General features: G+C 45.3%; 1 protein-coding gene across 3 annotated transcripts in view; it reads right to left on the bottom strand.

Moving 5' to 3' along the window:
- The window catches only part of SRGAP2 (SLIT-ROBO Rho GTPase activating protein 2), a 143822-nt gene that overhangs the window by 62537 nt on the left and 64341 nt on the right, over window positions 1-16944 (bottom strand). For all 3 annotated transcript variants that reach the window (XM_066600191.1, XM_066600193.1, XM_066600192.1), the window contains exon 4: window positions 757-919. In XM_066600191.1, the coding sequence (XP_066456288.1) occupies window positions 757-919 (163 nt within the window). The remainder of the gene's footprint in view (window positions 1-756; window positions 920-16944) is intronic.

The following is a 16944-nucleotide window of genomic DNA, read 5'->3' as shown; positions in this document are numbered from 1 at the left end:
ATTCCCATTTTCTACAATTTGTTTGGGGTTCTAAATGAGGAATCATGAGGGTCTGACGCGGGTTGTGACTTTGCGTATTTTGCACCTACTTGTAACTTCATCGTAGGGTACCTTTACATGGGACGACTGTCGGACGCATATGCACAGGAGTGATAGCCATTCAATGAATGGAGGTGGAGAGGGCTGTGGATCTAAAATTATGCTTTTTGCTGAAAAACTCCCTCTACAGTGCTGACCACTAGGGGTCTCACTTCTTTCTAACTTGCTGTCCACTGCCAGTGGTCATGTGAAATCAGTTTATTTTGTAACAAGAGACACAGAGACAACTTAACGTGTATGTGTGTACGCGTGTGTGTGTGTGGGGTGAGGGTGGTGTTTCAGAAATACTGATACTATTAGCTGTAGCAGCCATGCCCGTTTGAGTGATTTACTATCTGACAGCTACTGAATTCACCTTTACACTGCTCAGCACTGCTGTACACAGTCCTCCATAATGCTGTTATTTATGAACTTGTGCTACAGAGAGATAGAGAAATATCCTGCTCTCCCCTTGTGGGCAGTGTATGGAGGCATCATAGCAACAGCCTCCTCCCACGAAATGCAGAATTAAATATGGAACATGCAGAGTGTAAAGACTGGTGAAAAGAATAGGGTAGGATGTAGAGAAGTGCCGACAAGACTACTACGTGTTCATGTGGCTGCGCTTACCCTTTTACAAGGAATCTAAATACTTCAGTGAGTTAAGGATAGTCTCACCTTCTTAAATAGCCGCCCAGAGTCTTCACCAACTTGACCAAATCGAGGGATAATGTTATTCAAGTAGATATCACTTAAAGTAGCATGGTCGCGGCTCTCTCTCTTCACTTGCGTCAGAAGCAGGTTCCAACAGGTCACCGGAGAGAGGACATTCTGGTCCTTCCTGCATTCAATACAAACGTACATATAAGTAAAGTAGAACAGATCCGTTCTCTCTTTTGCTGTACTGTGGGGAGATAAGATTGGCCACGACCCTGACCATATGAAAAATACAAAAATCTCTCCTTAGGTCACTCTCACATAGGCATATTTTTTACAACGTTTAGAGGGCATTAACACCCGCTAAAAACACTGCAGTAAGCTCCCATTTATTTCAATGGGGCATCTTAGACGAGCGTTTTAGTGCTTTTATAATACATGGTGAAACGATTGCTGTATGTTCTATTTTTGGGTATTGCAGTGCAATTATGACACACTGCATTACCCATTGACATGAATAGGAGGTGTTAAAACCGCCATGTACAGCGTCTTACAGCGTTTTTAACGCTGCTTACCATGCCACCAGGAGGGGGATGGGGAAATGGTGATGTCAGCTTGTTTTGCCTGCGTTGTTACTGCACAAGATATGCAGCAAAGCAAAGGCAAAAGCTCACATACACTTTTTTTTTCATTTATTTATTTTTTTCCAAACGCTTGTGTGATAGTGGCCTTAGGGTGCTTTTAGATGGAACAATTCGTTCAAACGAGCGAAAGTGAATGAGAATCGTTTGCCAATCATTTCGTACATAAGAATCATGGTCGGCTCTTTTGCTTATCGTTCAGTTTAAACACTGATCGTTTAGTCCCTGTATTTGCTTATATAAGGAACTAGCTTACCCGTCGTGCGTTGCTGCGAAGACAGACAGACATACATTCGTTTTTATATATCTAGATAATAACCAATCACAGCGCAGTTTTTTTAGGTTACCTCAGTGGTATAATATATAACAACTAGAGATGAGTGAACGTGTTCTTAACGAACACTTACGCTCCCGGACACCGGCTTTGCCGAGGACTTCAGTGTCCGCGCGTAAAGCTTCGGGGGGCGCCGGGGGGCGGGGAGAGGCGCGGCGGCGCGGGCGGCAGCAGCGGGGAACAGGGGGGAGCCCTCTCTCTCTCCCTCTCCCCCCCACTCCCCGCCGCACCCCCCCCCCCCCCCCCCCCCGCGCTGCCACGGCGACCCCCGAACTTTTTTCGCCCGAGCACGGAATTGCTCGCAAAGTTCGGTGTTCGGGCGAAAAGGGGCGGAGCCGATCACGTTCGCTCATCTCTAATAACAACCAATCACAGCGCAGCTTTGATGTTACCTCAGCTTTATAATATATAACACCCAATCACAGCACAGCTTATATGTTACCTTAGCAGTATAAAATATAACAACCAATCACAGTGCAGCTTTCATGTTACCTCAGCGGTATAATATATAACAACCAATCACAGCACAGCTTTCATGTTACGTCAGCAGTAAGAGAAATAACAACCAATCACAGCGCAACTTTTATTCTGCCTCAGCAATATAAAAAATAGCAACGAATCACAGTGAAGCATTGATTTTACCTCAGCGGTATAATATATAGCAACCAATCACAGCACAGCTTTTATTTTACCTCAGCATTCTCAATATCCAGCAATTGTCTTGCGAAACGTTCGGCGGATGCATCATTTTGTAGTTGAACACGCATCCCGTTACTCGTAATGCCTTTTGCTTTTGTGCTTGAGATGGAAATCAAACGATCTTTGTCTGGGGGGCATAACTGTCAACGACGCTCGCACGCACCCCACCTATCGTAGGATAGTTGTACTATGCCAGTAATCTTCCCAGGAGTGTACTCAACAACTTCCCATTAACTTTTCCTATTTATGTCATAATCAATGCTCGTGCCAAATTTCACGTTTCTATGACACCGGAAAGTGAGAAAATTACATTCCGTACGTAAAATTTGGACGCTCATTCTTTTGTGCATAGAATTGAATAATCGAGTTGGGACCCATTAGCTTTTCCTATTTATGACATAATCAATGCTTGTGCCAAATTTCACGTTTCTATTAGCGTAAAATTTGGACGCTAATTCTTTGGCGCTTAGAATTGAATAATCGAGTTGGGACCCATTAACTTTTCCTATTTATGACATAATCAATGCTCGTGCCGAATTTCAAGTTTCTATGACATTGGGAAGCGAGAAAATTAGATTCCGTACGTAAAATTTGGACGCCAATTCTTTTGCGCCTAGAATTGAATAATCGAGTTGGGACCCATTAACTTTTCCTATTTATAACATAATCAATGCTCATGTCAAATTTCAAGTTTGTATTACATTGGGAAGCGAGAGAATTCGATTCCGTATGTAAAATTTGGACGCTAATTCTTTGGCGCATAGAACTGAATAATCGAGTTGGGACCCATTAGCGTTTCCTATTTATGACATATTCAATGCCCGTGCCAAATTTCAAGTTTCTATGTGACAAAATTACATTCCGTACGTAAAATGTGGATGCTAATTCTTTTGCGCAGAGAATTTAATAAATCGAGTTGGGACCTATTAACTTTTCCTATTTATGACATAATCAATGCTCGTGCCAAATTTTACGTTTCTATGACACCGGAAAGTGAGAAAATTACATTCCGTATGTAAAATTTGGACGCTAATTCTTTGGCGCCTACAATTGAATAATCGAGTTGGGACCCATTAGCTTTTCCTATTTATGACATAATCAATGCTCGTGCCAAATTTCATGTTTCTACAACATCGGGAAGTGAGAGAATTAGTGGCAATGATGGAAATAGAACGATCTACGTGGGGGGGGTCGTAACTGTCGACGACGCGCGCGCGCGCCATTTATCGTAGCATAAATGTACTATGCCTATAATCTTCCCAGGAGTGTACTCAACAACTTCCCAAAGTTTCATGGCGATCGGATGAATGGTGTAGTAGCGCATAAAGGACAAACAGACAGACACACACACAGGCATACATTCAATTTTATATATATAGATGAATGATTCCGAATGATTCTCGTTAGAATGAGCCAACGATGATCTGCCTGTCAAAGCAAACGAGAATCGACTTATCTAAACGTGACCTCTTCCTATGAGCTCGTATACGATACATGCTTATGTGTGAATGGATCTAGACTAGTAGAATAAGGCACATCTCTGCAGCAATATTATGGCCAGACAACCCAGCCTGAAAATAGGACCAATAACCGAAATGAATAGCGTCAGGAATCAAATCCAGGTTAATTCGGGTTCTTCAGATCCGTAACCCAATGAACAGTACGTGCATCTACATCTCCCATCCTCAAGACCCACCAATAGCTCATGTTTTTAGGATACTCTATGAAGAGAACACTTGTGGCCATTTCTGACACACTGACAATAATTATATCAGCTGTGTAATACTAAGGGAATCCTGAAAACCTGTTCTGGAGTTGGGAAAACACTGGTGTAGTGGAAACTCATAGGGATGGAAAACACGGGAAAAGAGAGTGAACCAATGGCCACCAGCCCTTCAGTTGTGTCACAACCTCCCTTGTACTTTGTGCAAATGCAGTATTAAATCACCACGATAATGTTCAGCTATCAAGAAGAATATGGTACTTACTCTACAAACTCTTACCTGGAAAGGGTTAATCCCACCTCTGGCAACTAAAAGCGAAGTTCACACTAAGCACTTTGAAGGGGAGGAGGGATTAAATGGATTTGGGTTATATTGGGCTGTGATATTCTCCAACCCCCACATAAGGTCTAGAGTGAATTAAACTGCTTGGGATTTATCCTGATGTTTGAGAATAGATTTAAGGTCATTTGTAGGATGCAGATTAGAAAGATCTATCAATGTGTATGGCTAAACATACAGAATGTATTCTGATAGCAGCCAAACCAGTACAGAACAGAATAATACAAAGTATCTGCTCTATCTTGGCTACAGTCTACTCCTGCGTTGTTACAGAACATTACATAGACTTATGGGCTCTCCGCCAACAGCAATGACACCCTCATCCCTAATCATCCATGTGAGAGTCCTCTTAGACGGCACGCTCTCCTCTGCACGAGCGAATGACGTCATCACCAGCTCACTCGCGCAGCCGGTTTACACAGGAAGATTCATCATTGACTCGTTCAACAAGAACGGTTCACTTCTCGTTCAGTGTTCACATTATCGGAGACGCTAAACGAGCGCTGTTTAAACGGAATGACAAGTGAAGAAGCAAAGGATGGTTTTCATGCTTGCAGAAACTGAACAATGAACAAAGAGCGAGCTATTCTGGTTGCAGCCGTTAGCTGAAGTTTAAACTGAGCGATATGGTTCACGCTCGTTCTTTGAATGATAATCGTTCCCTCTAAATAAGGGAGATGGAATACCACCTCCACAACACCACCTATTGGTAGGCAGTAGAGATGAGCGAGCCTACTCGGTCACGCCCCTTTTTCGCCCGAGTACCGCGATTTTCGAGTACTTCCGTACTCGGGCGAAAAGATTCGGGGGGGCGCTGTGGGTGAGTGGGGGGTTGCAGCGGGGAGTGGGGGGGGAGAGGGCTCCCCCGTTCCCGGCTGCTACCCCCCGCACCGCCACGCCTCCAACCCGCCCCCCCCCCCCCCCCCCGAATCTTTTCACCCGAGTACTGAAGTACTCGAAAATCGCAGTGCTTGATCGAGTAATTACGCGAAAAGAGTAGATTCGCTCATCTCTAGTAGGCAGCATTCCTTCAAGCCAGACTCTTTAACAAGCCTTGTAACAATGACTGGTGGGAATTAAAAGCAAAGCCAGACTCTATGTACAGACAGCTGTTTCAGGGTGTTTGCCCTTCATCGTTGTACAGTAGGAGTCTGGCTTTGCTAGTGAGAAGCCTGTGATGTGGGTCAGAAACGCTATCTTTTCTCCTTAGGAAGAGCACCCTAGACGGTAAGTGAGGAGACTCAAAAGGCCATTTACGCTCTTTTGGGTAATATGCAAATAAGGGAGATGGAATAATACCTCCACGGTGCCACCTATCAGTACGTCTAAAAACACTCTTTAATGATACATCTTAAAGGGGTTGTCCCGCGCCGAAACGGGTTTTTGTTTTTTTTCAACCCCCCCCCGTTCGGCGCGAGACAACCCCGATGCAGGGACGTACAGAAAGCTTACCGGAGCGCTTACCTTAATCCCCGCGCTTCGGTGACTTCTATACTTACCTGTGAAGATGGCCGCCGGAATCCTCTTCTTCCGTGGACCGCAGCTCTTCTGTGCGGTCCATTGCCGATTCCAGCCTCCTGATTGGCTGGAATCGGCACGTGACGGGGCGGAGCTACACGGAGCCGGCATCCTGCACGAAAGGCTCCATAGAAGAAAGCAGAAGACCCGGACTGCGCAAGCGCGGCTAATTTGGCCATCGGAGGGCGAAAATTAGTCGGCACCATGGAGACGAGGACGCCAGCAACGGAGCAGGTAAGTATAAAACTTTTTATAACTTCTGTATGGCTCATAATTAATGCACAATGTATATTACAAAGTGCATTATTATGGCCATACAGAAGTGTATAGACCCACTTGCTGCCGCGGGACAACCCCTTTAACTTCTAGCACATTAATTTCGGCTCTTGTTTTACAACAATTTGTGGTAACACATTTGAGATTAAGGCAGCTTGCAAACAAACAGATTTGCACTGCGGAATCTGCGATAGGCGAAGCCAGTGGAAGCTGTCTGACCGGCAGCCCTTCCGCAATTGACATTGCAGATAGGTTGTGGGTAGCCGTGTAGCAATGGTGTGGGAAAAACAAACATTTGAAAGAAAATCAGTACTGCACATGTCTGACAGTTCACTGTCCGGACCATCCACAGTACAGATAATGAAGAAGGAAGACAGGTACACGGGGTCGTAGAGTGCAGAGATAGCCGAGCGGCACATACTCAGTTATTGAAATGAATGGCGCAATGACCTTGAATGTGCAGCTTGTGCTTCATTAAGGAGGAAGTAACTGCAGGGCGAGAAGTGACCCCCACAGCGACAGGAGAGCGGGATATAGGATATGAAGGGGGAGTCGCCAGCCCCACCAGTCAACAGGTTCTCCCTGATCCTCTGTATAGGGGATAACTTGAAATTCTGGTACAACCCCTTTAAGACTATCCTAATTAATCGTGTCCATAGGTGTTACTTTCCTATCATCAGCTTTTACTTCCGATTTTCAGGCAGATGAACAGGCAGGACTGCAGGGCAAGGCTTTATATTCTGGGTCTCCTAATGCAGATAACAGCAGGGAGGGTAAGGCTTCTTTGGCTGCCAGCTGTCTTATGCTGGCCATGCATTTGGGATATCTATTGGCCGAAATGCAAAATGGGTCATTTTAGGCAACCCTCCACTCAAGTGTATGGCCAGCTTTATACAGAGAGAGACAAGAGGAAGAGATAACTGTTCTCCTAGGACGTATACAGAAAGCACCAAAGTCAAGGAGGTTATTAAGGGCTGAACACAAGCACACAGGCTTCATAAATATGGAGCTCAACCAAATTCCCCATTTCTAGTGTATTTACAACAGAAAGCAGATGTAATAGAGCCTTGGTGGCGCCTACGACCTGAAGGTTGCAAGTTCAATCCCCGCTTGATTCAGGTAGCCGGCTGAAGGTTGACTCAGCCTTCCATCCTTCCAAGGTCGGTAAAATGAGTACCCATCTTGCTAGGGGGTAATAAATAATAGTTACCTGAAAGCACTGTGGAATAGGTTGGCGCTATACAAATAACAAGATTTATTTAATACATTAACAAATCTGCCCCATAGTGTGTCATAAAGAAAAAAAAAACTGGAGGACTTAAGGCGCTTTTATCGTTCGGGGGGGGGGGGGGGGGGGGGGAATTGTTCTGTGTAATAGTACCCTTAGCCCTCTGCTTAGATAAATTTACATTAATGGCCAACTTAGACGGGATGATTATTGTTCAGGCTGCCGTGCAAATTTGAATTGTTCCATGTAAATGCATGCAGAAAACAGAACGATGTATCGTTCCATGCAAACAGCAGTTGATCACTTCTGAACGACTGCTGCTTACTGTGAATGGAGGTGGGTGGGAGAAGAGCACTCCCTGGCCCGATCTACCTACATGCCGGCAGCGCTGTGCACAAAGCCAGCAATAATATGGGCAACACTGGGATGAGTGCCGGAAATCATTTCCCCAAAAGCTCGTCTAGTGGAAATGGGCCATAAAGTTTCAGGCTGTGTTTCAGCAGTTTGTTGAGTTTCCAAAGAGGGGCTTCTGTACGGATACCCAAAAATAGTAATCCGATGCAAGCCACAACAGAACTAGAGGAAACAGAACAACAAGAGGTGCAAACTTTGGGCTCTGTGTGACCCGATTTTGTGGGTTCCCAACTCCTTTTGAGGACACAAAAGCATGGTCAATGACAGTAATGCAGAGTAACGCACAGTGTGAACGCACCCACATTCACACTGCAACCAAGTATTTCGATATCAAAGCTCGAACTCTCTACACTACATTACTTGTGGCTGCGCAGTTTGCCTAGAATATACCAAGTCAAGTAAAAGTCAGGAAACCTGTGTTATTCCTCAGAACTCGCTCTCGTTTTTACAAGTCACACAATCTTCCCCTTTTTTGGTTTCAAATTCATCCAGGAAGTACACAAAACTCCTTCACGTATTATTTAAGAAAGGGAAGCCGTAAAATAAGCTAAAAGATCCTCCCTTCACAAACATAAATCAAGAACTGAACCGAAGAGGCCTTCAAATAGGTCGTTAGGAAAAGAATAATCATGAGCACTGCGATAACAAATGGCCCCACCAAGTGTAAGCAGAAGTCAGAAGGAACGGCACAGTAGATCTACATGGGGACCATTCTTATGTGGCAAGGGCCTTTTACTAGGTTCATGTCATTGACAATTAGAGTGGGGAGCAATCTGTCGTATTCAATGGCATGCTTCACTTAGAAGAGGCCACCGTACATGTTGTGATAGTGTGTGGGTAAACACAAATGTTACTTGTCCGGAAGAATGCAACATGATCTCGTGTCATCCTAATGTACTATGTCCGATCTCATCTCAGATGACGAAGGACTATACTAATGTATTGTAGTTCTTCTACCTCATTACTGTGCATCTCCACTACTGAGGACAACAGCCTGTCCTCCTGGAGGAATGGACGCCTTCATCAAACGCCTTCTTGGAGTTTACTCTATACAATTGTCTCTCCAGTGTAACAAATACAAAGCTACATTCACAACCTAAATCCTCCATCCTGCATTTAGAGGTTTTGAATCTCTATAGCCTCTTACATGGGCTACCAAGTGGCAGCAAAATTGGCCAAATGTTTATTCAGCCAAATGTTGCCATTTGTGAAGGTGCCGGTGATCCACCAAATGCTCATTTGTGGGGTGATCGCACCTTGCTAACGGCATTAAAAAATCACCAGTTGTCGGCAACACCTTGGGCAGTGATGAGTTACCAACGATGGAACTGTATGCATCTGAATGATCTCACCAATGTATAGCTCGGGCACATACAATACTGGTGATCGCTCCATGTAAATAGAGCTTTAAAGAGCTGAATGAATGCTGATTGACACGCAAAAACGTTGGGCAGCACTCATTCCCCGAAAGCCTGCCAGTGTAAAAGGCCTGGTCATGCAGCACCCCCTCAGGCAATGTACAAAGTGCTGATTTTCCCTGGAGTGTTCCTTTAAGTATTATTTAAAGGGTCTAGCTACCTATCTTTATCCGTTTAGTCGGGGCGGCTCTCGGACACTGTATGGTTCAGTCCTCACCACGTGGTCCCGTTTTGTACAGATTTTTTCAGTTTGATCGTTTGCATGTTGGCGTCAGCTTTCATAGGATCAGGCCAGCGCGTTCTTTGGCGGCCGCAGTCTTCTTTTGCCGCTGATTAGTCCAAGCATTATCCATGTTTCTAATAAATTAGTTCACCTAATGTGGCCGAAGTAGGAGAGTCTCTATTTCGTAATTTTGACCTCCAATGAAAACTTTGGTTTGATGTGGTCTAGGACTGTTTTGTTTGTGATCTTGGTGGTCCAAGGAATTATTAGGAGTTTCCTCCAGCACCAAAGTTCGAAGGCATCAATCTTCCTGTAATCCATTCCAAGTCCAACTTTCGCAGCCATAAACTGTGATTGGGAAGATGATTGCGCTGACTATTCGGCATGTCATTGCAATGGTTATCACGTCTTTGTTTTTCCAGGCCATATCCATAACTAACATTGCGCTGTGACCTAGTGCAATCCCTTTCTTTTATTTCGGGTCCTGATTCTCCATTACCGTCGATTTTAGATCCGAGGAAAATGAAGTCTTTAAAGGGTGTGATACTTTGTTGCTGAAAGAATACAGTGTTGATGCAAGAATAGAGTGAAGCAGAGGCGCACGGTTCTGTTACACAGGGGTATTCTCCATCGGCAGCAGGCTGTTACGGAGTAGGATGCACAACCACTAATTGTGAACGTCTTCCTAGCATCGCGTGCGTGTACGACATAATATCCATCATAAAAAATACCGTAAGATTAATACCTAGTGATTTTAGGAAAGCCCTAACCAAGATCATCAGCTTATATCAATACTAGTGCTGAACAGTCCTACTCGCCAGCATGCATTTTCTGATCGAGTAACCACAAATGTATCAACATTTGCATGTAAATGGCGATCATACAGCAAACCGAAATATGGGGAGCGGCGGGGATTTATATTCAAGGCTAAATATTTCTGCATGTAACTAGTGAGCTCGGGCTGATGCCCCCTACTGGTATAGACTGATTGAGGTCTCATCGGCTACACTGCTCAGGATACTCATTGTTCCTGCTTGAACAATTTTCTGTTTTTCGTGGCAGGCACTACAGAAACAGCGTTAAGTTTACCATCATCTGAAAAAAAAAAAAGCAGTTTCCTACAATATCCATAATTTTACATGAGAAACATTTGTATTGCAAGTAAACTATTTTCTTGTTTAATCCCTGTAAGGGTATGAAGCTACAGGGACACACACACAAAACAGGCTTGAAAATTAGTTTCTTTGGCTCCAGAAGGAGAGTTCAAAGCAATGAATCCTGCAGGAAGCAGATGAACGCTAGACCAGCTGGACACAAGAACGTTGGCAGCAGGTAAGAATTCAATTGAGCTCAGCAGCAGCAAAAGTGCTGAGAAGGAACCTCAGTTAGTGTGCTATTAGTCCCTATGGCGTGGTGCATGGCCCTATGGCGTAGTGCAGGTGCAGCAGTGCCCTGTGGCGTGGTGCAGGGCCCTATGGCGTGGCGCAGGGGAGGCTGTGCCCTATGGCGTAGCGCAGGCGAGGCTGTGCCCTATGGCGTGGCGCAGGCGAGGCAGTGCCCTATGGCGTGGCCCAGGCGAGGCAGTGCCCTATGGCGTGGCCCAGGCGAGGCAGTGCCCTATGGCGTGGCCCAGGCGAGGCAGTGCCCTATGGCGTGGCCCAGGCGAGGCAGTGCCCTATGGCGTGGCCCAGGCGAGGCAGTGCCCTATGGCGTGGCCCAGGCGAGGCAGTGCCCTATGGCGTGGCCCAGGCGAGGCAGTGCCCTATGGCGTGGCCTCAGGATTTTTCTATAAAGCCATAAATAAAGCCATTTCTTTTATGCTACTCATTTGGCACTCAGCACCACAAAACTTCTCTGTAGACTCCAGAAAGCTGCCACCTTCAGTATGAGGGGGGGGGGGGGGAGACTTACAAGGGGGAAGGGGGTGGGGGTGGGGATGAGTTTGCGCACATATCTGCACATGCAAAGATTGCGTGCACAATACGCAGAAGATCCATTGAACTCAATAGGTTCATTCTTATTACGTGTTTCTTGTGTGTGCATTCTGCGAGCGTGAAAAAAACCCCCAAAACACGCAGCATGCTCTATTTTTGTGCACCAAAGGCCCTACAGAAGTCTAAGGGAGGTGCGCAAATACACACTCAATACCCGCCAACTGTGCAATTTCGTGTGGAAAGTAACACATCTGGAACTAATTAAGCTAAATGGCCCATTATATCCGGATGCAGCAGTGTCCTGCACCCATGTGAAACAGCCCTGCAGTAGTATGCACATACGCACGTCTGCTTTGCTTATGTATGCCTTTTGGCACATAGACCTATGCGAGTCCGGCCTAAATGTATGTCTTGACGGAACGATACATGAGAATTTATGCTTCTATAAGATTTATTCTGCTTCTAGTCACTGTAAACAGGACTCCCACTGGGGGCACCTTTACACGGGACGAATGTGGGGTGCAGAAATGGCCGAGAGTTGTTCCAGCGATAGTCACTCATGCGCTTTCACACAGAAGTGATTATCACTCAGTAACCAGAGGCGGAGATTACAGTGAATAGAGGTGAGCAGTCAAGAGCAAACAGGCAGTTGTTCATAGATGAACGACTGCCTGTTCAGGAGGGATGATCGTTGTTTGATTTCTATGCATACACGAATAATAAACAGATTATTCCGGAGATCCAGCAAGAATCTGAATGATAACTGTTCAATGTAAAAAGGTGCCTAACCTGAGGTTTGATCTGCTCATCGACAAGTGTTGTTGTATACCGCTTGAAAAGCCATGTATACTGTAAAACGTGCAGGGCAAGAAGGGGGCGGCAGATAGAATTAGGTTTCAACATACATGTATTCCGTTGTCATAAGTAATCCAAAACTTGTATGCAGTTTATCAATGTGACTGTACCCCCATATGGAACATTTGATTTTAAAAAAATGTATGGTACATAAATGTTCACCCCTTTATGGCCAAGATTGCATCAAAACATGCAAGAAAACTTCCCATTTAATACAAATTAGTGGAAATTCTGGTCCAGTCCCTACACAGTGGGCTATGAATGTATTCTGAGGCTTGTTACCAGAGGCGTAACTTGAAGCTTCTGGGCCCCAATGCAAAACCTGTAACAGGGCCCCCTACTATAATGCTTTATTCATAGTACTGGGCTACCTATATGGAGAAGAGAGGCCTTATGGGCCCCCTAAGGCTCCTGGGCTCAAGTGCAACCGCATCCCCTATAGTTACGCCAGTGGTTGTTAGATACTCTATCAGCATCGCATTTTAGGATTCTGATGTAGAATTGCACAATAAAAGAGCATGTCGCAGTTTTCGGCTTTCCTCTTTACTAATAAAGCATATAATAAGTGAGGAAATAACTGGGCACAAGTTATTAAACGTTTTTTTTTATGTGGACTTTCTATTACAAGCATAATAAAGTTGTTTAAAGCAAACACGCAGAGTTACGGGTGGGTTACGAGCGGTGAACAAAAAGGTCACCCAACAGCTTTTGAGTACTTGCTTTGCTCATGCCACGCATTATTTTAGGAAAGGGGACCAATATTTGGAGCTACATGGAGCTCGATAAAATAACTGTCCAGGAATGGGACTTGTCATTCTCTAACCGCACACATTTGGTGACAAGGGCACTTGGTGAGCGAGCGGCCAAGATCTTTTATCCAAGCTCTGGCTGCAGTTTCTTTCAGGCCATGACAAGGCTGACCCATTTTTTAAATAGTTCTGTGAAAAACAGGCCGACCCTCCTGTTCTCGGAGCTACAACTGGAATGTCAGGAATTCCATCGGCCTCTGCACAAAACATCTGCTGTTTACTAGAACGGTCAGGAAGAGACATACGCCAGATACCGCTGCATGCTGACTTACTAAACACCGGCCCTGCACTCCAGGAAACTAGAAAAATGGCAGACTGGAGTTTTTACATCACATGTCCCTGGCTTTTATAATGTGACAATTCACATGAGATGACAGCAAGTGTTAACCATCAACGTATGAAAGGATCTAGGTTAGCGGCACTAGGCAGGGACAACTGTAGCCAATGTTTTGTAGGAAAGGGTCATTATGGGTTTATACCGCGATAAAATTACCCAAAAATGTTCTTCGATATAAAGCAACATATTTCATTACAAAAAAAAAACCACTTCAAGTAATATACACTTATTGTCAAAAAAAGACAATCCCACCCCTAGAAAACATTGTTGGTGCTGCTGTGGAGCAGCACACTGCCCCCTGCTGGTGTGATGGTCTGGGGGGGGAGGGGTCATCGCATACAACAGTCACCCACCCCTAGGAGTGGTACGAGGGACAAAAACAGTTCAGCAATATGTCCAGGACATCCTGCAGCCACGTGTCCCTCTCATGGGGGCTTCCAAGAGGCAGCAGGATAATGCTCGTCCGCACACACAAGGGGGATACAGGAATGTCCCCACAACATTGTCCCACTTCTGTGGCTGCCCAGTCGGCAGATTTAATTAGAAAAAGAACATGTATGAGACCATTGGGGCAACTACTTCCACAACCTACCAGTTTACATGATAGAGTGGCTCAGTTACAGAAAATGTGAAGCGATATGTTGCAGGATACCATACAGAACCTTTATGCCTCCATGCCCGCCCGTATCACATCTTGTATCCAAGCTAGAGGCGGTACAACAGGGTACTAGAGCCTCCATGCCCACCCGTATCACATCTTGTATCCAAGCTAGAGGCGGTACAACAGGGTACTAGAGCCTCCATGCCCACCCGTATCACATCTTGTATCCAAGCTAGAGGCGGTACAACAGGGTACTAGAGCCTTCATGCCTGCCTGTATCACATCTTGTATCCAAGCTATAGGTGGTACAACAGGGTACTAGAGCCTCCATACCTGCCCATATTACATGTTGCATCCAAGCTAGAGGCAGTACAACGGGGTACTAGAGGCTCCATGCATGCCTGTATCACATCTTGTATCTAAGCTAGAGGCGATACAACAGGATACTAGAGCCTCCCTACAAGGGATCAGTTCTCCACAATAAATGATGCTTTTGCTCTGATATTGTAATCACTCACTTATATCAACGTTACAATCACACAGAGAAAGTATCATTCTAGGGGAGGGATGTTACCGACAATGATTATCATCATCATCTTTATTTATATAGCGCTAACACATTCCGCAGCGCTTACACAGCTAGCACAAAAATATAAAAACCACGGTTACTTATAGTAATCAGCTGATGGAAACATTAGGGGTGAGGGTCCTGCTACACACACACACACACACACACACACACACACACACACACACACACACACACACACACACACACACACACACACACACACACACACACACACACACACACACACACACGGGAAGGGGTGGTTTTTACATTAAATGTATATTGTGTAAGTTGCCTCCAAAAATGGTAGAGCAGATCTATTGTGCATTCATTAATTTGTAATGAAGAAAAACTTGCTTACTAGTTAAAAAGGGTTGTTTAATTCTTGGTGAATTAAGGAAGAAAAAAAAAAAAACAGAGAAAAAAAAGAGCTTGGTGCTCCCCACATAACCAGCTGATGCTCCGCCAGTCCCATCAATCCCAGCTAGCAAGGACACACCGATGCTGCAGCCATTCAATGGCTTCAGCAGTTATGCGCCATACTTTTGGCATCACAAACATCGGTTGGGAGCATCTGAAGATCCAAGTACTGGATGGGGTGGGAGATGAAGGGGTGAGGGGGGATTGGGGGAGTAACAATGACAGAGAGCAGTTTTTTATATGTCAAGGACAAAATAAAATCTCCATGGCAATAGCTAGTGCTAAATCCCTGATCCCATCAGGTGTGTCATTAGGTTGTGCTTGGGAAGTCTAAACTCTTGAGGGTTTAGAAAAGAAAATCCTATCTTAGGGCCCATTCACACGACCGTATATCAGCCGGGTTTTCACGCCCAGCCGATATACAGCGTCTCTCTCTGCAGGGGGAGGAGGCTGGAAGAGTCGGGGGCAGTGCACTGAGCACCCGCCCCCTTTCTGCCTCCTCTCCACCCCCCCTCTCCACCCCTCTGCACTATTTGCAATGAGAGGAGGCAGAACAGGGGTGGGGCTAAGTTTTTTGGGGAATTAGCTCCAACCCCATCCCGCCTCTCCTCATTGAAAATAGTGCAAGGGGGAGGAGAGGAGGCAGAGAGGGGGCGGGAGCTCAGAGCACTGCTCCCGACTCTTCCAGCCTCCCCCCCTGCAGAGAAAGACACTGTATGTCGGCTGGGTGTGAAAACCCAGCCGATATACGGTCGTCTGAATGCACCCTAAGGTCAATTTTAGGGATCACGATGTAACTTTATTTATAGTGTTCTTCACTTCACAATGTGGAAACTTCAGTGCAGGTCCTGCAAATATGTCCAAAGAATAGAAATGTTTTTGATCTCTCCAGCCGACATTATTGCGCAATAGCTCATGAGCTCTGAGGACTTCAGGCGTTCTATCCTCACGCTCATGTGGCTATAATTGGTACCATGTGATAACTTCTAGGGGTTATGTTTATTTCACCTGCTATGACTAATGCTCCTTTCACACAGAACGAAAATCTCCCGATTCTCATTAGTCCGCGCTGGGGCAGCGGGTTTACACTACACGGCCCTCGTTGGTAATCGTGCAGTTCTCGCTCAGGGTTTCCCAATCCTATCTGAAGTTAAACTGCACGAACCGCGGCTGGTATTTATGCCAGCTGTAACTGAACGAGCGAGAAACTCACGATTGTCGTTCAATCATTGGCTCGCATTTACATTGAATGATTATCTTCAGTTTCGCTTGTTTGAGTGATTTTCTTAATGATAAATATTCGATGTAAACGCAGCATGAGGGCGCTGGATGGGCTGGAAACGCGTCAACGGATTTAGAGCATGCGTTATGGTCATTTTTGTTCTACATGATCTTAATACTGTTTATATGCAGGTCAAATTAAAGTTTAGCGTTTTTATACCTTTTTCCCATTGGATGAGCACGACCTCATTGTGACTTCTTCGCATTCTCTACCATCTTGTTAAAGGCCTCTGGTGGCCCTCCTGAAGATGTAGGCAGGCACTGACCCATGTGAGTGCTGTAGTATCAAGCACTTTCATTGTTAGCAAGGGCAATCCCCGATCCTTATTCCATGACAATAGGACGGCCGGTTTAGAGGAAGGCGGTACAACCACAGAATCATGATGTGGTTTAGACATTTTCCAAGAAGTTGGTCATCTAGTTGCTGTAATTTCTCAAAAGGAATACGTTGTTTAGAAACCAAGGCCTGTTAACAGAATGCAGTATCATGGCGTGAACCTAGCCTTAACCCTTTCCAATCCAATTTCCCTATCACCCATGCACTCTCCAGCTCTTATTTATTTTGGGTGGGAGAACGCACTGTGGAT

Source organism: Eleutherodactylus coqui, chromosome 4, assembly GCF_035609145.1.
Source record: "Eleutherodactylus coqui strain aEleCoq1 chromosome 4, aEleCoq1.hap1, whole genome shotgun sequence".
Lineage (NCBI taxonomy): Eukaryota > Metazoa > Chordata > Amphibia > Anura > Eleutherodactylidae > Eleutherodactylus > Eleutherodactylus coqui.
The sequence above is the reverse complement of the archived record's forward strand: the minus strand, read 5'-3'. Positions and strand labels throughout refer to the sequence as shown.